The sequence below is a fragment of the Mesoplodon densirostris genome, chromosome 15 (assembly GCF_025265405.1).
Source record: "Mesoplodon densirostris isolate mMesDen1 chromosome 15, mMesDen1 primary haplotype, whole genome shotgun sequence".
Classification (NCBI taxonomy): Eukaryota; Metazoa; Chordata; class Mammalia; order Artiodactyla; family Ziphiidae; genus Mesoplodon; species Mesoplodon densirostris.
In genome coordinates this window covers 14794976-14821494 of record NC_082675.1, presented here as the reverse complement: position 1 = coordinate 14821494, position 26519 = coordinate 14794976, and the positions used below count along the sequence as shown (strand labels likewise).

The 26519-nt window shown below is 56.7% G+C and overlaps 1 protein-coding gene across 3 annotated transcripts in view; it reads right to left on the bottom strand.

Annotated features, from left to right (window-relative positions):
• The window catches only part of RBM19 (RNA binding motif protein 19), a 140319-nt gene that overhangs the window by 14506 nt on the left and 99294 nt on the right, over nucleotides 1-26519 (bottom strand). The window contains exons 23-25 of one of the 3 annotated variants that reach the window (XM_060118997.1): nucleotides 21110-21230; nucleotides 3647-3757; nucleotides 361-2893 (exon numbers count right to left, since the gene is read on the bottom strand). In XM_060118997.1, the coding sequence (XP_059974980.1) occupies nucleotides 3660-3757; nucleotides 21110-21230 (219 nt within the window). In that variant the 3' untranslated portion in view covers nucleotides 361-2893; nucleotides 3647-3659. Of the gene's footprint in view, nucleotides 1-360; nucleotides 3758-21109; nucleotides 21231-26519 lie in introns of those variants that run through there. The other 2 variants (XM_060118996.1, XM_060118998.1) reach the window with 2 other exon arrangements.

Below are 26519 nucleotides of genomic sequence, written 5' to 3'. Positions count from 1 at the left end.
GCAACACCGGTCATTTCTGGGAGAGGGGCTCACTTATTTCCCAACTGCACCACAGCAACCGTGGGCCCATCCTGAGTCTGGCTTTGGCTTTGTATGAGGAGCAACTGGGTAAACCACGTCTCTGCTTGGCCTGCTCGGGGGCTGCCGGGCAGAGGTCACTCCCTCCAGGCTGCCTTCCTGGATACACAGGCTCCTTTCCACCACGACCCACCTCAGAATGCTCATCTTTCCTCAGGTGTGACCTCCGTGCTTTATTTCTGGAATTTCTCTCCTACGTCTTCTGGTGGTTTGGGACCTCTGATGTCCCAGCATCATTCAAACTCACCTGAAGCCCCCTCCCTGAAAGCTCCCCCCGTGCCCCACTGCTCTGGTGACAACAGTGACCGTCAATCTCCCCAGGGCCTTGGCTCCAAGGCCCGGAGTCTCCCCAGTCCACCCGGCACACACTGGGTGGATGCTTTTCTTCTGAAACGCTTTCACGCAGTCCCTCTCCCTCAAAGGGGGAAAGACAGGCCCTCCTCTGGGCCAGGCTAAAGACCTGGCTTTATTATTACCTAGCTATACTTTTTATTCCAGAATACCAATAATGACGATGATGATTATGATAATAAAAATGATGAGAACTTTACTAGTTCCTGTTTAAAGAGTTACTTTCAAAGGGGTGGGGACAGGGCTCAGGATTACTGAGACACTTGTCCAGGTGCTGTGACTGAAAGGAACAGGGACAGGATCGGCTGAGGAGGACACGTGGGCAGGGGCTGGGCATGGAGAGGAACGGAATGCGCCTACTTTCGATAAGGTGCTCGGGGCTCTCTCTCTGAGGAAGGGAGGGAAGCTTAAACTAAGATCTCAGAGTGGCTGGTGGAGGTGGGGGAAGGAAACAGGAAGAAAGCGGGGGAAGGGTGTCCCAGGCAGAAGAAAGAGCAAGCGCGAAGGCCCTGGGGTGGGGCTGTGCTGCAAAGGCCGGAGAGCAGCAAGTGGGGGGCAGGGGCAGGGGAGGCAGGGCCTTCTTGCTTGTCGTGGTGAAGGGTGTGGTTTTACTCCAAGTGTGCACATGGGGGCAGGGCCGAAGGGTTTAAAACTACATTTCCCATGATCCAGCTCATGGCTGCGTGTGGGGAATGCAGTGATCCTGGGGGAGCGTGGCGTCTGCTATGGGCGTTGGTGAGGGCCAGGTGTGGCACGAAGGTGGGGTGACTGGGTACCCCCGCCGAGATCTCTAGGGAAGTTGAAGTGACTGCTTCTATTTGCTTATGGGGGGGGGCCCTTCCCTCCCAGACATTAAGCCCCCAGGGTTGGGGGTACAGACGCCAGGCTGGGACGGGCAGGCAGGAGCGAAGGGGCCACAGTCTCCCTGCGGGCAGCTGGCTGAGTGGCTGGTGGCTTTCCTGCCTGCTGCTCCCTCAGGCCTTCAGCTTCATGACCCCCTCGCTCCTCTGCTGCTCCTGAGCTTTCTCTGGGCTCGGGCCGGGGCTTGCTTGCTTTTTCTTTTGGACACAGGGAAGACAGTAAAGCATGAAGGTCAAGAAAGACCCGAGGCCCTGGGGTCAGATTCACCTCCTGCAGGCGCCTGAGGCTCTCTGGGCCCCACAATACCCCTGGTATAGGGAGGCGCCGTTAGCACCATCCCATTTTAAAGATGAGGAGACTGAGGAATCGAAGGTTAAGTCACTGGCCCACGCTCACAAGGCTGGTGAGTGGTGGATGTTACCAGGAACCCAGAATGGTCTGAATGCAGAGCCCAAGCCGGCATGGCAACACCAGGAGGTGGTGACTTCCGATCTGCGGACAATCTGGTACCTTCAGTGAAGTCGGTACCAACGTCGCCTCCTCCCGTGTCAGGCCCACGGGTCTGCAATCTTACTTAACCAGACGAATCCACATGGCCCTTAACGGGACAAGCAGTGGGGAGGGAGGGGGTGGACCTCAGCCCTGTCATCCCTGGGACCCATGGAAACTTGGGAGCCTGGTCACCCGAGGGACCCCACGCAGGCTCTATGGTCTGATGTCAGGGAGACACCTCACTAGAAAAGCTGGGAATGAGCCATGCCGGGTCTGTGTCTTTTGCTTCCATTATGTCCCAGGGATAACCTAGGATGGATTAGGAAACACCTGCCGCCCAGGGAACTGGGGACACGCTCAGCCTTGCAGGACTGTCGGTGCTGTGTGGTCTTCCTTGGATTCCAGGCCACTCCGAAAACTGCTTAATGTGGACTGAAACCTCCTCCCAGAAAAATACACAGACCAAATTTTACACAGCAAGTCAGAAGATCCCTGGGCTCTCACTCGGGGCTCCCAGCTGCCCCAAATGAAGAAGGAAACAAAAACGCCGACGAGTGCTTGCTCTGGGCTTTACTTGGATTGACTGATGTAGTCCGAGCACCGTCTCTGAGGTAGGTACAAGATCACCCCCATTTTATAGAAAGAGAAGCTGAGGGTCAGAGGGGACCTCGCCAGTCCAAAGTCACACAGCGGGGGTTCAGACCCAGGGCAGACGGGTTATAGCTCTTTCCTCTCTACCATCCCCCTCCTGGTGTGTGCTGGGTGTGAAGCTCCAGGCGGGAGTAGGTGTGGGCACCCCAGGTCTGGGATGAGCCCTGGGACACTGCTTGCCAGGGCTGGGGACCTGTTTGCATTTCACAGGGTCCCCAGCCTGTGAGTAGAGGGCGTCTGCCGTTAGTGACACAGCCGGGCTCAACCAATGAGCCAGTGTCTGGGTTTGGAGCTTGGTGCTTCGTGGGTGGCCCCACGGTCAGCGCGGACGGAAGACGCTCTGGTGACTAAACCAGGGCTCATGGTCCCAAGTGGCGAGGAAGGGGAAGGACAGAGGCCACGTCCCAGGCTGTGAGCAATCCCCTGGAGAGACGGAGGCGGGAACTCCAGCTTAGCAGCCCTGGAGGGGGGAGCAAGAACAGAAGCTTCTGGAGCCCGCCTTACACACTCAGCACTGTTCCTGGCGTTCTTCACGATTATTACATTTCTTTCTCGCTAACGCCCTCTGAGGTGGGAACCAGTTCGTGAGGAGGAGGCTGGGCCCAGGGAGGTGAGCTGACTTGGCAGGGGTCCCCAGTCTGTGCTGCGTGGAGCGGGGCTTCGTGCCCAAACAGCCCAACTCCAGAGAGCTGCCTTCAGCCTGGTGAGTGTTCCGGGCTCGTGGGCAGTGGGGCCCGAGGGTCCTTGCGCCCATGTAGCTGCGCACCCCAGTGCAAGCCCCGAAGTCCCTCTGCAACCTGGCCTTCGCGCCAGCACGGTGGGGCCCTGTCTGCATCTCAGGGTTGCTGGGAGGAGAAGCAAGAGGGGGAACTCGTGCGGGAAGCGCCAATGGCTGGGCTGGATGCAGGGCTCGGTGGTTTCTGCCACTTCCAGATCCTCGTGCTGCCACGAGGGACTGCCCGGCGCGGTGGCATCCTGCGCCTGTTCTCTGGCCCTGCAGTGCCGGGCACAGAGCAGGCGCAGTCAGTGCCTGGGGCCCGGGATGCCCGGGCAGTGGGCTGAGGCCATCGTCCCCTCCGACCTTGGACCAGTGGAGGGCGGGGCTGCCTGCTGCTGCTGCCCCACCGGGCGGTGCGGCCCGCCCGGCCCCCGTGGGAGGGGGCGCAGAGCCGGAGCGGCTGTGCCCCGTCCCCAGGGCTCTGGAGCCACGTACCCTCGGCGCCAGCTCACGGCTGAAGGGTCCGCTCGTCGCCGCCGTCCTCACTGTCTTCCAGCTGCTCTAGGATCTCGTCCAACACCACAGACCGCTTTTTCTTCGGGGGTTCTGCGGGAACCCAGATGGCAAGAGAAGAGAAAAGAACAGCCGAGAGGGTTGGGAGTCAGGGAGAGCGAGATGACAGAGGGGGAGGGGAAGGGGAGAGCACACAGGGGGCGGGGAGGGGATTCAGGAGGGGACAGAGAGAAGGGGTGGGGGGTAGGAGAGCAGGTACAGACCCGGGGTGGGGGCGGTAGGAGAGCAGGTGCAGACCCGGGGGTGGGGGGAGACGAGACGGAAGAAATCAGCAAAGACAAGAAGGCGGGGGAAGGAGCACCAAAGGAGGTATGAGAAAGGGGAAGAGAGCACAGAGCGGGAGACAGAGAAACACGGAGGCTTAGTCTCTACCTCACCAGGGGGCAGCCTCCCTCCCAGCCCTGTCGGCCACCCCTGCCCATCTCCCACCCACCGAGGAAAGAAGGGAGGAAGGCCCTTCCCGGCAGGTCAGAGGTTAGCGAATCTCTGCCTGATATAGCGGGAGCCAAAACCTCCAGAGAGGCCAAGTCAAGCGAGGGCAGGGCTTGGGAAACAAATTCCTGTTCTCTTGGAGTCGCAGGCTCTTAATGGTATAGTAGGTAGCTGGCATACAGTAGGTGTTTAGTAAATGCTGGGTGACTAGATGCTCAAGGACTCCGGATGAGGCATGGAGGGAAAAACAATTAGAGGTGGCTTTAGAGAAGAGGGGCTATTTGACCTGGGCTTTGAAGAATGCAGAGGAGTTCTCTGTGAGGAGACAGGGAAGCAGAGGTAGATGCACAGTGTGAAAGGGCATGGTGGGCTCGGCAAAATACATGTCCCCGGGGTGCCAACCACGATTGAGTATCTGCTCTGTGCCATGGCTCTTATCTTCTCAACAATCCCACGGGTAGGTATTATTATTACCTCTCACAGGTGAGAGCACTGAAGCAAAGACAGGTAAGTCTAAGGTCACTCAGCTAGGAAGTGGTGAAACCAGGACCCAAGACACACCAAAGCCCATCGTCTTTCCTCTTTTCATAAAAGTCTCAGGTGCTGCCCAGAGACCGCCAGGGAGACAAAGGGTGGAGGGGAGAGGTGTGCTGGTCCTCTTGGCCCTCCAGGAAGGGAATGGGGTGGGGGGTGGGAGGGGGAAGGCTCTGGGCTTAGATTGACTCTGTCAGTCCCTCTGCTAGTCTAACCACTCTTTCATGGTCAGCCTCACCCCCAGATAACGCTGGGCTTGTTTTGAGGCAGCTGTTGGATGCTGTCCCAATAGCCTCTCCTTCCCTGGTTCAAACAACACCTCCTCTGTGAAGTCCTCCGGGTGGGACAAATTGCCACCGCGATCCTTAGCTGCCAGCTCCCCACTGGGTCTGGGGCTCCTGCAGGCAGCGGGTCTCCCCAGAGCCCAGCCCACCGCTCGCCTTCGAGATGGAGCATCTCGGGTCTCTTCCAGGTGGTCTTGGACAAGTGACTTGACCTCTTTGAGGCTATTTCTCCATCTCATTCCTAAGAACCTGACCCGGACACTGACCCTTCTCTTCTCCATGGCTACCTGCCTGACCCGAGCACTCGCACCTTCTCAGCGGACCCTCACCCTCAGGGCCACCTATTCCGCCCCCACAGCAGCCCGAGGGATCCTTCCAGGACAGGCCCTCCTGCTCCACTCCGGGAGCTCTGCGTGGTCATCTCGAGGCACTGCCTGGGCCGGCCCCTCCCAGGCCCGTGAAGTGGGTCTAGTTTGCAGACAGTCTAGTTTGCAACCCATGCATGCTCTGTGTTGTGCTCTGTGGCATCTCCCGAGGGGCCCTGCGTGGGGGCAGGGCCAAGATCACGCAGGACCCTGTGGTGACAGGGCGTGTGGCCACTGCGTCTGGCTTTGACTGTTCCCGAGCTGGGTGACCTTGGGCAGGGCACGTGCCCCGTCCGAAATTCAACCCCTCATGTATAACGTGGGGGGACGGGGCTGTTCTGCCACCCCTCCCTGCTCTGTGGCTGCCTTCTGCTGCCGTCCTGACTCCCCGGGAGGTGAGGGCTCCTTCTTCCTGCAAAAGCCCTTCAGAGCCCCCTGACTTGTCCCCAGCACCTATTGTGACTGTGCTCAGGAACAGTGGGCACTGACCCCACAGCCCAAGCATGGACTGGCTGTGAGGCTGTAAGCAGCAGACTTAGCCCTTCTGGGCCTCAGTTTCCTCATCTGTAATATGGGGCCACTAGGAATGCCTACCTCCTGGGGCTGTGGTGAGCACTGAAGAGAGAAAAGAGCAATGCCAGCATGTGGTTAGGGCTCCATGACGGTGCTGAGACCACCATCTTTGTTACTACTGCTCATGTCAGAGGTGTTGATTTAATGTGTCCCTCTGCCATTAGGCCAGGGAGCGCCAGCAGGGCAGGGGCTGTCACAGGAAGGCCGGTACACAGTAGGTGAGCAATAAATAGTTGTCCAGTAATGATCTGGCTGGTCAAGGCCAAAGCAGGTACGGTTCCCCCTCCTCCAGCTGGAAACCAGAGGCACAGGGGTGTCCACTGACGGCTGGGGGGTGAGGGGCAGGCAAGTCGTTAGCGACCAGCTGACTCCACGACCCCCGTAAGTCAGACGGTCTGAGGTCCCAGCTCTGCCACTTAACGCTCGGTGACCTTGGGCAGGTCACTTGTACTCTCTGGGTCTCGGCTGCCTGTCTGTACATTGCGGGTGGAGACGCGGAGTTCACGCACGGAGCCTGGCGCCCCAAGGGCTTGGTACCCTGGGGCCCGGTGTATCTAGCTCAGGCCGGGCCCCCAGTGCCGCCCCGCCCCCCAGAGGACACGTCGGGCCCCGAGTCCCCACCAGGCAACACCCAGCACTCCCCACCCCCCCACCAGGCCCCATCCGCAGGCGGAGCGCCCTGCTTGCTGGGAACAGCTGCTGAAATCCCATTTCCCCAACATCAAAAGCCTCAGTGGGTTTTCACCGAACAAACATAATGCAGAACCGGAGAAAGGTGTAAAATAAATAAACGAAACAAGCTGTGCGTTCTCTTTCAGTATTACAGCTGCACCCGGAGATAAACAACAAGTGAATGTCACCAAACATCAACACCCAAGAAATTAACTTGACAAAAAGCTCAGCCGTCCCCCAGCAACCCCCCAGTCCTGCCCCCGTCCCCCTCCCCACTCTCCAGCCACCATTTTGCATTTCTGGAGTTCCCATCTAATGATTTTATTTTTCAATTAATTCCTTGACAGAACGCCAGCCCGTGTCTCTCTCCCGTCCCTGGCTGGCGCTGGCGCCCTGCGCGCAAGGCACGGGCAGGCAGGCGGGCGGGGGGCTGTTGGGAGGACGGGGCAAAGCTTCAGGGCTGGTCGGGGAGGAGGGGATCCTGAAAGGAACCCTGAGAGGAGGCGGCTGTGACCGGCCGGGGTGGCCAGGCTCGGAGTTGATGGCGTTGCCGGCTGTAGCCAGGCTGCCCGGACCGGAGGGACGCCTGCTGCCCCCCGGCCGAGCCACCTGGGGCCGCGGCCTCCCCTCCCTGTGCTCAGTCTCGGCAGTTACCGAGGAGCACCCAGCTCCTGGGGTGCTGAAGAGCATAAGGGCACAGATGCTGAAGGCCTTTACAGCAGCGCCCGGCACGCGGGAGACACGGGGGAAAGGTGACCGCCCTGACTGTCGTTAATGGGTACTGTTACTGAGAGCGCGTGGGCAGGTCACCTCCCTCCTCCATAAAAGGGGGATGGCAGTACCAGCCCTCGACAGATGCAGTGGCCGCGGTGGGTGCCCCCTCCTGACGGTCACTTACAGCATTAGCGGGCGGCTCTGGGACATATTCATGGCTCCCCGCCTGGAGGGCCAGGAGCTTTCTCTGGCCACAGGGGCACGCGTGGCCCTGGCACAGGGTAGGCTGGAAGTGTTGGAGATTTAAGCCCCCTGGAGAAATGTCCCAGCTCCCTCGACTCCGGGGGACAGTTCTGAGGCAGGTGCCACACGGCTCTCAGGGGTCCCTGTGGCCTGTACAGTGGGGCCTGCTCACTGCATCCCCCAGACTGGCTCCCCTGCTAGCTGGTCAGGGGCTGCTTCCAGGGAACGCAAGCTAAGACACCATTGTCTACAGGTGACCAAACGGGATGAAGCAGGACCTCATTCGGCAGGCCCAGTGAAGGGCACCTGGGTTTGCTGACATCACGGAACGTTAAAAAAAAACTTCGTTACTAATATGTAAACACAAGAAAGGCTACACAAGAACCTCCATTTCTAGTTTCTCTTGAAACTGGCTGATCTGGCCACACTGGGCCCATGTCCCCACCTAAGGATAACCCATGGGGTGTGTGCCAGTTGCCCCTGGAGATGGGAGGTCTCGTTTATTTGGGTGTTTTCTGCCTGTTCCTGGAGGTCCCGAGCTTGCTACTCCCCGAGACAAAGGGCAGGCGAGGCCTTGGCAAACTGTAAAGTGCAGGCCCGTGTAGCAGGTTTCCCCTGTTAAAACCGTACCTTAGGCGACTCCAACAGGCTGGGGGGAGGGGGGAGGGGGAGCAGGAGCGCCCCTCTCTCCGGTCTGTCCCGTGAGGGGAGGAGAGGAAGGAGGTTAGGGTTGGGAGTGGAGGGCGGGCTTCCAGGTTGGGACAAGGCACCGCAGCCTTCGGACTCAGTGGTCTGCTGCCCCAGGCCATCGGGGGGCACAGGCAACCTGCAGTCCCCACCCCTGGGGACATCACGGTGCTGGAGACACAGGATGTGGGTCTTGCGAGGGGCCGGCACCCTGAGGGCTGGCCTGGCGTGTGAGGCTGCCTGCTCCTGGGTCCCCCTGCCTCCCAGGCTCCAGACTGGCAGCCCCCACGGGCACAACCCTCAGACACCCCGATGGGTCTGCCTCCCAGAGCTCTGTTTACAGCAGGCGCACACTAGATGATCACAGAATAAAGGGCACTCTTTAGAGAGGATCAGCCTGGCTCCTAAGACCGAACGAGTGGCCCTTTCTCGGTACCAGGAGGCTGTTTCATGGATGTGCCTTTGCAGAACATAGCTGGTCCCCCAAGAACCAGGCACGATCCGAAAGCCACTGCTCAGGGTTGGCAGATGGGAGACTGGGCCCCAGGCCCACCTCTGCCACCTCAAGGATTTCAGGGAGCCTCTTAACTCCATTCCTCAGTGTTCCTGTCTGTTAACTGGGGACAGTGCCCGCTCTCCTGATCTCAGGCCTTGAGGGTTCCAGCCTTCAGTTATTCACAGCAAACAGTCATGGAATATATACTATGTGCCAGGCCTGGTGCAAGGGATACAGCTGCCAAAGGAGAAACTGGACCAGCAGCCACGGAGGCCACGCTGGGGTCCCAGGGCGGGCAGAGCTGGGCTCTGAGCTCTGTCACTCCCTGGTCCCAGGCCGTCTGATCTACTCGAGTTGCTATCTGTAGAAAGGGCATGGCAGTAGTACCCGCCACAAGAAGAGTCAACAGATAAGGCTGGGACGCACACAGCCCAGTGCCAGGCACACAGAGCTGTTGAGTCATGTTACAAGTAACAACACAGGCGTCGTCCAAGGACACCCAGAGAGCGGGCGGTACTCAGGAAACTGGGAACCTAGCAGGCTGACCCGGGGCCAACCGTACATGAAGGCAGAGAACCCTGCATCCTCGGGCTTTGAGCCCAGCTTCTTTGGGCTCCAGGCATGGGCTGGGTGTGGACTCACAAGTCTCCCACGAGCCGGGTGATATTACTGCCCCATTTTCCAGATGCATAAGCAGCTGTTCTAGGGCTTGGGGAAGACTCCCCCGAATGGGGCCTTGAGCGCAGATCAGGCTGGTCCCAGGGTCTTCCCGTCACCCCACAGCAATGCCTGTGGTCCCGTGGCTCAGCTGCCCACCCTGCAGGGGGAGACGCCAGCCCAGACTCCTCAGAAGGAACTTCTCAACAGGGAAGGTGTGAAACAGACTCAGGCCGCATGGCAGCGGCCCAGTGCCTGCATCAGCCATTTTTTCAAGAAGCTACTGGTTCCCAACCCACGGCCTGATACAAATGTCTGGAAAACCTCAGATACCTGGACCCTACCCCCAGAGGTTCTGATGCAAATGGCCTGGGGTGGGCATTGGCTATTGAGACGGCCGTGACTACAGCCGTTATGAATCACAGTGCTAAGTACTCTGGCTCCTGTGAAGCAGGAAGCCCCGGTGCAGCCCGGCGGGTTGATCCTGCTCTGTGCTCTGGGCATCCAGGGCACACAGGAGTTCCAGGCAGCCGGGCTGGCGGCTCTCCATCCACCAGGGCTGGTGAAGGTGCCTGGCCTGGATTATTGTGGATTCAGCCCCGGTAGGACCGTGGGGCCACTAAGCCTGGGGGCTCTGGGGCTTGGTGCTGCATGTGTCTGCATTAGTTACAGATGCTGGAGCGGCCTGTGCGGGCTGGGGAGACAGGGGAGTGTCCAGGGGAAGGTGACTCATTGCAGAGGACAAAAGAAAAAGAAACCAGGAGAGGCTGGAAGGCGCACCCCACCGCTCCCCGCCCCACTCTCCTGTCTCGGGTCTGGAGGGATCTTCCCATTTCCAGGGGCTTGGTCGACATTAACTACCTGTCCCTTTCCTCTTGGCAAAGGCCCTGGGTTGGGAGTCGAGGCTAAAAAGAAAGAATCAGTAACATCGTCTTGAGGGGCCAAGGTGGGATGCTGTCTGCACTAGGGTCTGTAAGTGCAAATGTGATGGAGTTAAACTATAGGGAGGGCTGTGGACTGTGGCAAAAAAAGAAGAAGAAAAAAAGAAGCCCATGTAACTCGACCCCAGCTACTCTATGTGAATGTAGGACCTGGGGTGGTCAGACCTGATTTTTCAAGAGAGGTCAGAATCTTGACTTTCAGGTCAAATCCTCTGATAGCAAAATAGGGACAATTAATTAAAACAAAACCAAAACACTTTTTCTCCCCCTTATCTTCTAGGCAAAATAAAGATCTGTGATCTCAGCCGACAGCTCACCAGTACAGCCTCTGATTTACTTTCTCTCTCCTCTTTGTCTACAAAACCCCACTAGTTTCACTTGTGGTCATGAAGCAGTAATAACAACCTCCTCGTCTGTGTGTTTTCCTTGGGTTTCTCAGGCCTGGGCCAGCCTACAGTTCAGAAACAAACCCGGCCACCCCCTGTCACCAGCCACAACCCTGGAGGCAAGTCCACCCTCCTCCTGACCCTATTTCCAGCACTCTGGTCCCCAGGTCCCCGAACCCTCATCCAATCCGGGCCCAGCCCCTTCCCCTCCCAAGTTGCTCTGAAATTCTCCTTCTGTCAGTTTAATTCCATGATCGATGAGGAAGAGCAGGAGAAATGGCCCGGCACAGCTGGTTTCCCCGTTAGCCCTAGCAGGGATTCCTGGCCTCACTGGCGACAGCCGAGTGAAATGTTTGCAGAACGCAGAGAACACAAGTCAATAACAATTTAGCGGGATTGGGAGCAAGTACCTTCCCCGCACGGACAGCCGCTCCCGGGGGAAAGGGGAGAGAGTATGCAGGATATTGCCGAAGCGCTTGGAAATATTTCCAAAACACCACTCAAAGAGGCTCGGGGAGTGGGGGGGTGGAAGGAGGGAGGAGGGGGAGGGGGTGACCTGGAGGACAAGGACACCTGCTCCAGCTTGCTCCAGGCCCCCCCAGCCTCCCTAGCACCTCTGCAGGGAGAAACATTTGGCTCTCTGAACCTGGCTCCCTGGCCACAGCTCAGCCATTTGCACCATTGCTAGCAGTCGCCACCGAGGAGCCACCTTGGCTCCGGCTTCTTGATTTTTCTTCTCTCGATTCTGCCTGCATCGGCGGGGGTGGCCTGGGGCATGTGAGAAAGAGTGGGTCTCCCGGCCAGTTTCAACCTCTCTCCTGCTGCTGCCCACTGACAGGGCTGGGAGCAGAAGGAAGAACAAATTCAGCACCCTGGACAGGGGCGGGCACCCACTTCCAAGGGGGCAGGGGTGCAACACCTCCTGGGTGGCCCCGGGTGCCCATAGTGACCTTTCCTCTGTCAGGACCCTTTGTGGCAATGCAGGACAGTCCTCCCTCACCTGCCTTCTGCTGGAGCCTCTGACGCCTCTGGGGGAAGGGCTGCCACAGCAAAGCCTTAAGGAGGGAATGCGAGGCACCCAAATGGAGGAATAAAAACGAGGCGAGGGGAGCCTATAGGAACCTTCTGTCTCCAGGTAGCTGGAAAGATCCATGGCAGAGGGATATTTTGAATAATAAACTCTGTGACTTCACATACTTGCTTGAACTTTCCCGAGTGTGATTTTTTAAAGCCCGATGATTATGTTTTCAGGGCCAAGATCAGTGAGGCATATTTGCAAGGGCTGGCATGGGGATAATGGGCTCTCCTGGTCCCCAGTCTTTTGAAAATGTGCCGTCCTGTGAATGATTAAGTTATGGGGGGGGGGGTTGGTGAACTGTTGCAGGCTTTAAATATCATCTGTATGCTGATGACTTCCAAATTTATATCTCAGCCCAGACTTCACTCCCGAGCTCCCAACTCACAGATCTATCTGCTTGACATCCCACGGGGAGTCCTAATAGGTGTCTCAAGCCCCATGCGGCCGGATCACTCCCACCCCCACCCACTCTTCCCAGCTTCCAGGGCCTCATCATCACGCAGCACCACCATCCTTCGAGTGGCTCGCTCTGAGCAAAAATCTCTGTACTGGCCTTAATTTCCCTCCTGCCTCCCAGAAGTCTGGCCAGCTCTACTTTTACCACATATGCTTAATCCACGGGCTTTCCACCCTTCCTGTCTCTGTCCCTGCTCAGACTACCGCCTTGGCTTGCAGGGATGACTATAGTGGGACACCTATTCCATATTCTTGCTCCTCTACAACGCATGCCCCATGTAGCAGCGAGGATGAGGTATGGAGTGTAAATCAGGCCATGGCACTCCTCTTTTTAAATCTTCGAGGGATTTCCCACTGTATCTTGAATAAATGCTAGGCTCCCTGCCCCACCCCACAAGATCCCACCAGGGAGCCCTTCTGGCCCCTGCAGCTTTGTTTCCAACCACTCTCCACCCTGGACTCATTCGCTAGTCACAGTGGCCTGCTATGAGCATGCTTCTGCCCCAGGGCCTTTGCACCTGCGGCTCCCTCTGCTTGGAATGATTTCCTCCCAGATCCTGGGCTGGCTGGCTTCTTTGAATCACACAAAAACACTGACTCCTCGGAAAGACTTTTTCCAACCACCACATTTGGAATCTCTCCTCCCTCTTCACACCCCCGAGTGTATGATATTATCTTTTTGCATTTCCTCCACAGGGCTTGCGATCATCATAAGTTTCTCATTATTACCCTTTTTTTTTTTTTTAATCATTCATCTCTCCCACTCAAATACTGGCTCCATGAGGGCAGGCACCTTCTCTTTTGTTTGCTGCTTTGTCCTCAATACTGAGTAAAGCTGGATAATTAGACGATCAATGGAGAATTGAGTGAGTGAATGAATGAAGTGGGAAGCAAGGCACTGCGGCCTCTGTTCCAGGAAGAGCTAGGGATTCTCTTTCTTAAATAAATTTATCTTTGGCTGCATTGGGTCTTAGTTGCTGCGCATGGGCTTTCTCTAGTTGCGGCGAGTGGGGGCTACTCTTCGTTGCGGTGCATGGGCTTCTCGTTGTGGCACATGGGCTCAGTAGTTGTGGCTCGTGGGCTCTAGAGAGCAGGCTCAGTGGTTGTGGTGCACGGGCTTAGCTGCTCTGCGGCATGTGGGATCTTCCCGGACTGGGGCTCGAACCCGTGTCCCCTGCATTGGCAGGTGGATTCTTAACTACTGTGCCACCAGGGAAGCCCTAGCTGGGGGATTCTTAAGCAGAGGACTCTAGCTGGGAGGATGCGGGTGGGGTTTTTAGACAAAAGAAGGGCGGCCATCTCACAAGCCCTAGGGGCTGTAAACTTTTTCTGTAAAAGGGGAGATAGTAAATATTTTAGGGCTTTGCAGGCCACAGTGTGTCTGTCACAACTACTCAACTCTGTCCTCACAGTGTGAAGACACAGCTAGAGACGCTACGTGAAAAATGGGCATGGCTGTGTTCCCCCCAAAAGCTTTATTTACAAAAGTAAGCTGCAGGCTGAATCTGGCTGTGGGGCTGTAGTTTGTAATCACGGCCCTACCTGGACTGTGGAGCCCAGATCCAATAAAAGGGGGGCTAATTTGAAATTTAGGAACTGCTGGGGATCTAGGGAGTGGCAAAATATGGTGAGCTGTTCGGTAAAGTGCAAAGCTGTGTGCCCTCAGGAGAGTTACTAGACCCCTCTGGGGCTCAGTTTGCACCTCAGAAAAATGGGAACAGCACCTCTTCTAAGGAGCTGCAAGGCTAAAATGAGAGTGCATGAAACCACCTGGCAATGTCCCCTGCACACAGTATGTCCTCGACCAAGCTCTCTCCTGTTTTCTTTTTCCCCTGACTTCATCTTTAAAAAGAAAGCACACAATTGCCTCTTTCAGACCAGTGGTGTTTCGAGGGTCAAGGTTAGGGCCACCTGGCTGCATGCCACGCGGGGCCCCTCTTGCAGTGCCCGGTACATATTAGACGCTCCATTAGAATGGGCCCTTCTGACGATCAGGACATTTATCTGTGTTCGTTTATTCACCCCACCGATTGTCAGTGAGCACCTACTCTGTGCTAGATGTGGGGTCAAGGCAGTGGACATGGAGAGGACCTTGTCCCCTGGAGGATAAAGCCTCTCGGGGAGTAAAGAGGTGAAACCACCACACACGTGAACACAAAGTTCAAGGGAAACGAGGTACACACAAGGGAACTCTCGGGGAAAAGTAGAATCTCTGACACTTGGGCTGAGATCTGAATCACGGGGGGCTGGGGGCCAGGCTGATGGGGCAAGGGCCCCAGGAATCGGGCTCCCTCCTTCCTGGCTAGGAGGGCCACCGTACTGGAGGTCAGTGACTGATGGGACAGGTGCCCATCGTCTGGGCCTGAAGATGGCAGATCTCGCATCCCAGGCTGGCCTGGTTCGGCCGAGGGTGGGGGCGGGCGGGGGAGCAGGCGGGCGACGGCGGCGCTGCCAGCCACTTGCCATGCTGGTCATGTCTGCACTCCCAGCTCCGGAGGTGAAAGGTGCAGCCGCTAACCACAGCCCATCAGTCCTCCCAGCTGGAATAAGACAACGCCGGGAAGCAGAGCCATGCTCCCGGCCCAATAAAAGCCTGTTTGCCCAGGCCTCCCTGGCTGTGCCCGCTGGAAAACAGAGGGCTGTGCGGGCGGATTGCTTCCGTACCATTATATTCTGTGGGCGGCGCTCGCAGGTACTGCGGCCTGCCGGGGCCCTGAAAGCTTCTCGATGCCGCGATGCCGTGACCCTGCTGGTTTGTAACACGCTTGGGAAGAAAAGGACACAGCCAGTGGCCGACTTTCCTCTTCCCTCTGCGTTCTCTCTTTTCACCCGCCCGCACCGAGGCACTGAAGAATAGCACTTCACCTGCCAGGGGCTGCCGAGCTGCAGCTGAGAAGGCTGATTCCGGGGGCTGGGAAGGAAGGCAGGGAGAGGACAGGGGAGAGGGGAGGGCGGCTCTGCGGAAGAGGGCCGTCTTGCTCTTCCCTCGGCCCAAGCACCGCTGTCTGGGGTCAAGGGCTTCGCCTATCCAGGGCAGCTTTTTGAACAACTTTCAAAGAGCTGCCCTCAGCTGTTTCATTTGATGGGTATTTCGTAAGCATCAACGTGCAAGGGAATATCTAATGCCCTGCCATGATACAGGGGCAGTGGGTGAAATGAAGACCCTCCTGCTTGGAGAGTGGGTGCCGGGACGGGGGCTTTGAAAAGAGCTTTTTTGGCTGCGGATAGGGGGCCTAGATAAGTGGCGACGTCCAGACTGGGTGCTGAGTGTGTTTAGTTCCCACAACTGCATCAGAAAGCAAGACATCACGCACTTTTACCAGCGAGGAATCCCCCTCCTCCCCTTGCTGTTACTGTGTACTAATTAAGAGCCTACCACATGCCAGGCATGGGGACAGGTGGCATCTACAGATGCAAACGTACCGTCCTGAGCACTGCCCAGGAGATGGGCTATTCATTCTCATTCATTCTCCCTCCCTCCCTCTCTCTCTCATACGTTCCTTATTGTCCGGGCTTCTAAAAACTGGGGGTTTTCTTTATGTCTCATTCCTCCACCCAGAGAGCATCCTCCCTCGGCCTGGCTCCACCGGAATGCAAGGAAAACAGGGAGTGTTCTTGGTGGCCCAGAGAAGGAAGAAGCGTTAGCGCCTTGCAGGGGAGGGGAAGATAAGTAATACTTGCTGCGTTCTCACGGTGAGCTTTAGAGGCATCATCTCCTGTAAGCCCCCAATTCCCCTCTGAGGGAGGCACCCTAGGCCCACTGTACAGATGACAAAGCTGAGGCCGAGTGACTTCCCTGAGGTAACAGAACGGACACGAGGATGCACATTAGGGTGAAACGTTAAGGGGTAGCGGTGCATAGCTGCTCATATGAAGCCAGCAGGACGGCTAAAAGCGCAGGTCTGACTCCTGACTCGGCCACTAGTAAGCTGGGCGCCCCTGGGGAAATCATCTGCCCTCTCTGTGCCTCAATTTTCTTGTCTGTGAAACTGAGGATAATGACGGTATTTACCTCCCAGGATTCCGCAGGATTAACGCCTGTGAAAGCCCATAGATAGTACCTGGCATGGAGTGAGGCTTAACAGATAAAAGTTGTCATGGTAATAATAATAGTAATTAGTATTACCTGGCCTGAACTGCACATGGAGCTGTGTGCCTTGACCTAGGCTTGTCAGGGACCAATGGAGGAGAGAAGGGCTGGTCACAGGGCCTGGGCAGCTCTCGGCCCACCAGCACCCCATCCCCACAGCCTCCCCCAGGGGAGCTGGATCCCAGAGGCAGAGGTGAACTCTGACTGTACCGGCCACAGTAGGGCCAAAGCTCCTCTCTGTTTCTCTGGCCACCCCCACTCTGTCCCCGAGGGCAGCTCAGAGGCCACGGTGTCGCCAGCAAGCTTCCTGCTGGGTCCCGCCCAATGGTTAAGACTCCTGCCGTTCATTCCGAGGCCCACCTTCCACAGGGAGCCCTTTGTCGTGGCCTCAGCGCTCAGGCTGGGCAAATGGGGCTCGGGGCCTCCACCTGAGTTCTGAGTGCCTTCCTGGCACAGATCAGGGCCGGGCGAGGGAACTGGGCATGGATCCCACCTGCCCTCGGAGTCGGCCAGGGCCCTGGATGCTCTGAACAATGCAGATTTTAACACAAACAAGCTGGGTATTTTTCACCACAGGGAAAGGGCAGAGCAGGGAAAAGGGTCCAGTCAGGAGGGCAGGAGGCCAGCAGCCCTATGCTGAGTATTCAGGGCTGCCGTGGGTACCCCGTTTCCAAAGACATCAAGCAGACAATGGGGTGGGTGGGTAAGAGGGCTGACATTTGCACAGCACCTGTTCTCAGCGACTCGTCTACCCTGTTTCCCCCCGCGGTGTCCTGCTTACTTGGGAAGGATGTAGGGCGCAGTCACCCCAAGGATGGAACACTGTAGCCAGACTGGCCGAGTTCAATCCCTGCTTCTACCACTTACTGCCTGTGTGACCCTGGGTCAGCTACTTCACCTCTGCGTGCCTCAGTCCCTGCATCTGTAAAATGGGGTGATTAAGGGCATCTACCTCCTAGGGGTGTTGTGTGGGTATAAAAAAAAAAAAGGGCAGCTTGTGCTGCTCTTGTTATTGCCCTGGTCATCTTCACCAGTACTCCATAAGGCAGTACCGTTGTATCCCCGTTTGTGAAATGGGAAACAGAAGCCCCAGGGGCACAGTGACTTGTCCTGGGACACTCAGCTGGGAGGCTACAGAATCCAGGACTTGATGATCCCAACGTTGATGCTCTTCCTCCTAAAACTAACTTTTTGGGGACCATGACCTGATAGAAAATCTGATGACAACAAAGATCCTCTTGCCAGAGAGGTAAGTAAACACACATACATACACATACCAGATGATAACGTTTCTGGGTGTTCACAGCCCCTCTGAGGCCAGCCCTAGACTAGGGCCCATGAAGACAAGGTTTCATGGATTCTGGGTTAAAAATCCCTGTCTCATATCTTGCTGTGCTCTGGATAGTGTCCTTTTGTTTTCTAAGGATTATCATATATTTGTTTGGAAAGAGCGCTGTACAAATATGATAGGTGATTGTTTCAGACTCTTCAGGCCCTGAACTTTCAGGCTACCTCTTTGCTGCCTTTTCACGCCCCAGACAGGTGAGGCCAGCTAGAGGTCTGACACTTGGCCATGTTTGCCAGTGACCCTTCTGGACGGAACACATCCCTGCCAAGCCAGGCACTGCTGGTCCTGCCCCCCAGAAAACAGCCCCCACCCCTCCGCCCTATGCCCTGACCTTTGCGGGTCACCACAGACGCTGGATATTCTGTTTGGCGCTCCCAATCCCTCCCCTGTCCTACTCCATCCCCTGGAAGGAGTCGTCACTGGGGAGCCTGGCCCTCTGGCTGACGGATGGGCCAACGCAAGACCCGGGAGGAGAGCAGGGCAGAGAGCGGGGCGAGGGGGACGCAGGCATTTCTTGCCTGGCTCCCTTCCTGCTTTGGTTCAGGACCCTGGCACTGGCTGCATCCCTCCAAACTTGGGGACCAGCTGGCCATCCCCAAGGGCCTGCTCTCCCTGGACCCCAGGGGCATCACTTCCTCCTGATGCCCCTTCACCTCTGCACCCTGCCCCCACCTCTGCATGGCAGGCTTGGGGTGAGTTCTGTTCCCTGTTGGCACCCTGACATCCACCCGCGGTGCTGGGGAGGGTCTCTCAGGGCTCCCTTTCTGCACACTTGGTTAGTTCAGAGCCAGGGGCCCCTTCCAGAACCTGGGGGACGGGGGGAATGTCCCCTCAAGGGGACTCAAAAGAAGTGCAAACACATAGCTGGGCTCTGACACCCAGCGCTGCTGGCCTTGGTGGGGCCTTTTCTCACCTCTGCACCTCGGTTTCCTCGTCTGTAAATGGGGACAAGGTAACACGCACATCGCAGGGTGTCAATTCTGAAGGGCCACCTATGTTTCTCACTATGATTTGGTATTCATCCCCTCCATTTCTGGAAGGGACCCTGTGCATTCTGGGTTCAGGGTCTGGATGATTCAGGAGGAAGGGAGCCGTGCGGTACACACACACACCCTAGATCTAACGGAGGCCCAAGGCTTTTACAAGTGGCATCTGCTAGTATAATGCCATGCATGGGGTTGTGGCAGGGCGGGGAGGAGGGCTCTAGAGCTGGTCTAGAGTTCAAATCTCAGCTTTCCAGGCTTTCTCATGTCTTGGGCACACGGCTGAACCTCTTTCTCTGTCTGTTAAATGTAGACAGCCGTGCCCATGGCTGGAAGGGTTGCCGTGAGGATGAAAGAGACAACGCGCGTCACATACAGAGGACGGCCCGACACAGAGGAAGCCTTTAATAAACAGTAGCTTTCATGAGTCCCTTTAATGCTCGGCTGGTCTCAGGTCTGTCATCTGCAAAACGGGGCTAATCAGGCCCACCTCACGGGGCTGTTGGGGCATTAATGGGAAGATGTATGCAAATAACCTGCTGTCTTTCCTGATATTATTATTGTATCTGCCCCTGTCTGGGCCTCGGCCTGCAGCTGATAGGGGGAGATAGCCAATCCCACAGAAACGCTTTCAGCCAAGGCTTTCTGCTGGGGTAAGGCAGTAAATGCTGTCTTTGGAGCTCAGTTTATTGAAGGGGGCTGCTCTCCAAGGCAGGGCAGGACTGCTGAGTCTGCAGTCCCCCGCGGGGTGGGTGGGTGGGGGGCAGGGGGACGGGAGAGTCCCTTACACAAACATTTGCCGATGGGTGCATTTAGGCCAGTCAATGGCTGTCGATAAGGATAGGCTCTCCTCCTGCACAGCAGGATTTGGGGACTTATTGAGTTGTGTGCTTGCGACTGTGTACTTAGCCCTGATGGCTCTGCTTTCTCGTTTGCCTTTGCTTATGTATTCCCCAGCCTCGGACTGGCCCAGGCTGGCACGGCGGCCCGGAGATGAACCAATCAGTGACAGAGGTGACATGACGGCACACGACGGCACGCTCTCCACCCTGGGGGAGGCGCCAGTCCAGCGAGGAGAAGAGTCGTTAAGAAATACAGGACGGCGACTTCCCTGGTGGAGCAGTGGTTCAGACTCCACACTCCCAATACAGGGGGCCCAGGTTCGATCTCTGATCAGGGAACTAGATTCCACGTGCATGCCGTAACTAAGGAGCCCTCCCGCCACAACTAAGACCTGGTGCAACCAAATAAATAAATAAAATTAAAAAAAAAAAAAGAAATACATGACGACGTGGTAAGGAGGTTTAGGCACACAGGTGGGAGAGCAGAGGATGGAGCCATTACTGACACCTGGGGGTGGAGGGTGGGGAAAGGGAAGGCTTCTTGGAGGAGGTGTCATTTGAGCTGGGCCTTAAAGTCTGGATAGGCACTTGCCAGGTTGGAAAAAAAACGAAAAACAAAACTGAGAGGCAAGGCATTCTGAGCAGAGGGAACGGCATATGCAAAGACACAGAGTCCTGCCTGGCGTTTGAAGACAGTGACCTCCACGGGAGGTGTGGTGGGGAAGGATTAGGCAGGAAAGGCCACTGGGGTGGGCATGGGGGTGTGTTCTGAAGGGTTTGGCAGGTGGAGTTAGAGTCAAAGGGCTTCCACGCTGTTTCTAGACAATGTGCTAGAGAAGGCGAGGCCCGTGTGAGGCCTCTGGCTGCCCTCTCCAGCCACACTGGCCGCCCCGTTTCTCGATGTGTCACACTCATGCCAACCCTGGGCAACCCTCCTGTGGGCACAAACGTCACCACTGCGGGGAGGCCTTTCTGGACCTAGCCCCTTCCACCTGGACCCAAAGCCCCCTGAGGTCACCGCTGCACTCCTTGCACTGGGACATGGCAGGGGCTAAGTATTTTCTGGGGATGGACTGCATTACTGGTGAGGCTGTGTGACGCCACCAAGGTGTGTAAGAGGTGGAGCTAGGTCCTGTGACCATCGGGGCCCGGGCAGGAAGCGGAAGGCACTCAAACTGGATAACTGAGGAGGGTCCAGTAAACAGGTAGCAGGCGCAGGGAAATCGGGGCAAGTGGTTCCTGGGTCAGCCACCAGACCCTGGACAGAGAGTGCTGGGTGCAGAGAGTCACCAGATGTGAGCTGTGGCCTCTGGGGGCAATGACAGCCAGCCGGCAGCAACCAGGCAGGAAGTGACGGGGGGGCGGGGGGATAACCACTCTGACCCAGGCTATTTCTCTCCCCGATTTCCTGCCAGGCCTCCCACTGACCTGACTTGACTGGGAAACCAAAAGGGCATGGAGGCCACCAACGCCACCCACTCGGGTCAGCACCTCCCACTGGCACAGAGAAGCGTATGGATGGCGGAGGGTAAATGTGAAGGAGACGGAGGGAGGTCCAGGAACCTGGCCCCCGCAGCCCGGCCGGAGGACGGCAGTTCTCTTACCGTGGAAGTGCTCGGCCGTCTTCCGCCGCAGGGCCTGCAGGCTCTCCTCGGAGTCGGCCCACTCCAGCACCAGCCTCCGGCCGTACAAGTGGGTACTGTGACACAGGGCGTTGAAGGCCCTCTGGAACAAAACACAGTGCGTGAGCAAAGACCCACTGGCAGACGCTACAGCCTGCTCTCCTACCCGCCAGCACCGCAAACCTAAAGGCCAGCTCTGGCCCCGCGACACCTGCTTCCTGGGGCGGGTGTAGGGAGCTGATGGGCACTTCTATTCCATTAGTGGGTTACGTGCCCAGGGACAGTGTTGCAAGTGGCCGTGCGCTCAATACATCCGCTGTCCGGGCTGTGACTGGTGCCTGGGCCGGGCAGCCGGCTTCCCTCCCGTGTTCCATCCCTTCTGGGGACGGCGACCCCGTTAGGTGGCTGGCCTCCCACCCGGCTGCCAGGGGCAGTGCCTCCGAGGAAGCCGAGCCCACCCGGCCCCTCGTTGACAACCACACGGGCCCTTCACTGTCACTGGGTGGCACCGTCCTCCGCCGGTCCTGGGGATTCTGTCCCCCATCTCTCTCTGCTGCCCTCTGCTGAGGCTCCCTTGGCCACTGCACTGCCGTGGCCCCCCCAGCCACTAGCTTCCGCCCCGGCTCAGCGGCCTGGGACCTGCACATGCTCTTGCCTCCCGCCTTCGCTCTTCCTGACCTCCCCCCGCACCCTGCCTACTTCCCAAAAGTCTTTTTGACTTTTGTTTTGTAACAGCTTTATTGGGATATAACTCACCATACATACAAGTCACTATCATAGAAGTCACCCGTCTACAATTCAATGGCTTTTAGTCTATTCACAGAGTTGTGTGACCACCACCACACCTATTTGAGAACATTTTCTTTCTTTTTTTTTTTTTTTTTGCGGTACGCGGGCCACTCACTGTTGTGGCCTCTCCCGTTGCGGAGCACAGGCTCCGGATGCGCAGGCTCAGCGGCCATGGCTCACGGGCCCAGCCACTCCACGGCACGTGGGATCCTCCCAGACCGGGACACAAACCCATGTCCCCTGCATCGGCAGGCGGACTCTCAACCACTGCGCCACCAGGGAAGCCCCTTATTTTAGAACATTTTCATCATCATCACTGCAAAAAAACCCCTGTACCCATTTGCAGCCACTCCCTATTCCCCCTGCCCCCCAGCAAGCACTAGTCTACTTTCTGTCTCTGTGGATTTGCCTATACTGGACACTTCCTACAACTGGATTCATATGGCACCAGTGAGTTAGTTCCCTCTTAAACATCACCAGGTCTAGAGCTAAATTGGCTCTGTGCTGGGGCTCTTCCCAAAACACCCCTGAGGTACACAGAGGCCACTGCACTTGGCAGCCAGCAGCTTGGGCTCTGAGGCCACCCTGCCTGGGGAGGGCAGGTCCTGCACTTCCTAGCTTCAAGGCCTTGGGCAAGTTAAATGAATCTCCCTAGCCTCAGTTTCCTCATCTGTAAAATGGGAATGTTAACGGCACTATCCTCTAGGGTTCTACAGAAGAAGACAAAGAGTTAACATGCAAAGTGCCCAGAACACTCTGGGGGCGCACAGTAAGTGCTCAATAGATGCTAGTTCTCGTGAAGGTGGTGTTGCCACCACAGACATTTGCAATTTCTCTCGGCACAGGGGCCTCGGGTTAGTGCTAGGTTGAAGGGGCGGGCTCCCAGGCACTGTCAGCACCAGTGGCCGGTGGTGGCGTCTTGGTCTCTGCTTCTGGGTTGCAGGCAGCGCCATCTGCTATGAGAAGAGGCGTCATGGGGTTTGTCCCTCTTGCTTCTTTGATGCTGTGAAGAGGCAGTGTATAACCAGGGGTCTGATTGGAACCAGTCCCTCTATGGCCTCAACTGCACTGTGACTGTTAGAGGTTGGACTGGGTCCCCTAAAAGAAGAGATGTGGAAATCCTAACCTGGCACCCCAGGTTGTGACCTTATCTGCAAACAGGGTCTTTGCAGATGCAGTTAAATTGAGTACATCCTGGAGTACGGTGGGCCCCTGATCTAGTGTGACTGGTGTCCTTACAAGAGATGGCCATGTGAAGACACAGACGGGGTGAACGCACGTGACAAAGGAGGCTGGAGTGATATCTACAGCAGGGGATGCAGGCTGTCACCGGAAGCTAGGAGAGAGGCATGGAATAGATTTTCCCTGAGAAGGAACCAATACTGCTGACAAGCTGATCTTGGACTTTTGGCCTCTAGAACTGTGAGAGAAGACATTTCTGTTGTTTTAAGCCACCCAGTCTCTTACAGCAGCCTAGGAAGGCAACAGTGACCTTGGGTAAGCCAACTGCCCCCCACCATGAGCTTCAGTTTCTTCACCTGTAAAATGGGGCTAACTGTGAGACTTACACACCATCAGCCCCGAGGGTGGCAGAGAGTAGGTATTTGATAGACGGCTGTATCTGAAAAGCACCGGTGCGAGGTGGGTGGGACCTGCATCTTTTAAAAATTAGACATGGGCCCAAATTAAAGAAATGCTTTTGTTCTCCTTCGTGCTTTTCTGAGAAGGGCCAGGTGCAGGAAACTTTTTCTTTTCTTTGTTTTTTTTTTTTTAACGTTAATTTAAAAAACTCTTTCTGACCGCCAGCAGAGCCTCTGCATTTTTTTTTCCATGCGGATATAAAAATGCATCTGGATTCCAAGCCGGAATGGCCCATTCAGAGCTTTAAAACACACGCATTCTCAGCTGGTGAGGCAGAGAAACAGCCTGACTGGGGGAGCTGGGGTTTTAAGAGGGGGGAGGGAAATTGGTCGGGAGTCTGGCATGGCGGGTACTCCATCCTGGTGCCAGGGTCCCTGAGGAGCTGCGGTTCCGGGGACACGGTCGGATGGGGGCGGCCAAGAGGTGGCATCTGGCAGGAACTAAGTCAGAGTCAGAACAAGGGGGTACTGGAGCCTGGCAGGTGAGTCCAGGTGAGATGCCCCAACTCCAGCCGTCATATCTGTGTTTCCTTCTTACCCTTGGAAACCCACTCTCCATTCCTGTGCCACGCAAAGCCTGGAGCAGTCTCTGTTCATTATAGGAGTTGCTAAAAATTCCCTCTCGCAGCCTCTCTCTGATATCACCCCTTGCAAATTCTCATCTCCTCTTTGGAAGGACTTTTCACTCCAAGAGGTGAGGGGGCACGGCAATTAAGACTGGGGGCTCTGGACCTGGGCTACTATGGTTCAAATCCCTGCTTCATCACTTACAAGCTGTGTGATCTTGGGCAAGCTGCTTAACCTCTCTGAGCTTGAGATTCCCCATGTGTAAAATGAGAGGGAGCAGCAAAGAATGGATGCACAGATTCAATGAACTATTAAGTCTGACTGCCACACTGCCTGGCACATAGTAATTCTCACCTAAATGTTGGCTGTTGTTATTATTATGACGTATGCCCTCAACTTCCCATTGTCACGCTAAAGAGCAGGAAGAATGCTAAGTAGGGTACAAAAGCTCTTTTGTATTTGAGGTTAGAGCACAATGTGTGAATCTCCAAAAATAGCAGAATTATCCTTCCCGGTTCTAGTCCCCTCAGGTTAATAGGAAATCAGGTTGTGTTTCCAGCCCTAGTGGTTGGAATGTGGTGGCCCCAAACTATCGCAGGCAGGAGGACAGTGATTCCTGGCTAAAATTGGCCTTGGATAATTCCGAGTAATTGTGCTTCATGCAAAGCGCCTGTTACATGTGAGACCCGGGGAGGGGGACGGGGAGACACAGCCCCAGGGCCTTGGGGCTTTCGGGCCAGTGCAGGGGAAGGTTCCAGGCACAGCCCTGGCCTCTCTGGCCTGCCCTCCTCTAGCAGCTTCCTCCCAGGTCTCTGTGCCTACACTAGACTCCACCGAAACCCACACCACCTTCTCCCCAGAGACTTCCCGAACCTCAGCTCTAGGGCTGCGGTCACCTTGGGGTGCCCGGGGTTCTGCGGAGTGCTGGGCGCTGCAATGGAGGAAGTGGAAAGTTAGCTGTTCCCAGCCCTTTGCTTCTCTCCGCATCCTGCTTCTGTTGCCTGTGCTCCTAGAGATCTCCTGGGTTCCAGAGAACTCTAAGCATTTGACCTCAACCTACTCATGAGAACAGACATCATTCTCCCATTTCAAGGAAAGGAAAACTGAGGCCAAGGCTGGTATGCAGGTCAAGTTCCTCCTTACTTTTCCTTTCAGCCTCTATGTGTTCCATCCCTGGGCCTTCGTAACATCCCCCTCAGCCTCGGAAGGGCTCCCCTCGTACAGACTGCAGCCAGGTGCCCTCTGCGTGCCCTGCGCCCCCAGCCTCCTTAAGAGCACCTGCCCCGTTAATGCCTGCTTGTGTGCCGGGCTCCCTGGCTCGACCTTGAACCTCTGAGGGAGGCCTCTATCCTGGCTACCCTTGGCACAGAGCTCGGGACAAAGCGTGCTCGGTAAATACCTGCAGGGTGAACCATGGAGCAAGACCTTCACTGAGGGTTGTGAAAGCACGTCCCCAGACCGGGAGGGACGCTGAGGTTGGTCCCGGCTGGAGACGGAGGGCTGGTTTAGATGTCCTGCCCTGGCTCCTCCAACCCGAGATTCAGCCCACGAGGGCAGCAGGGAAAGGAGCACATCTCGCCCACGACTGTCCTGTCCTGTACGAGTGCGAGGCTCTGCCTTTGGTCAGGACAAGAGCTGACACATACACAGTCCTGGGTGCGGCACAGAGACGGACAGGAGGCCCCGCTCCCAACATGCATGACTTTGGGACCTCGGGATGGGAAGAGTCACCTGTGCCACTAATACCCGATTGCCCAGCTGGGTCACTGCCGAAGCCTGAAGGTCTAGAACAAAACTCTTAAGGGCGCACTGGGTTGGCAAAGAGGAGGATGCTGTAGAAGACGAGGCCACCCCCGCACCGGCTACTTCAGGGCCACTTCCTTCATCATCCGATGGGCCCGTGCTGGTTATTCCTGATCCTCCCCTGCACCCCCTCTCCGGGCTTTCAGAGCCGACTCCCCTGGAGGGCATAACCAGGGCTCGCTGGCCTTGGGTTCCATTTAGGACGAGCAAATGGGAGGCGCCAGTGAGAGGTTGGAGGGAGAGGCAGAGAGGCGGGGGGACTTCCTCCCTGGATCCCTCCCTCCAGGCAGGACCACAGCTCCTGCCGGTGGCCCCTGCTTGACAGCTCAGGCTCTCAGCTGTCCCTTCAAGGTCCCTTAGCCTAAGGGGGCGACAGCTCCCACTGCCACTGGCCCTGGTCGGGGTGGGTCACATCCCTGGCGAGCCCCCCCGAGCCCTTTTTGCCCCTCCATGAATCGCTCTTCACTTGAACCATCTGGGGTTCGGTTCTGTTTGCTGACACAGATGGTCGCCTGAAGTCCCTCTGCCTTGACCCGCGGCAGATGGACTGCCCCCTTCAGAGAGCAGGTCTTAGACAACGTGAGGCCCGACAA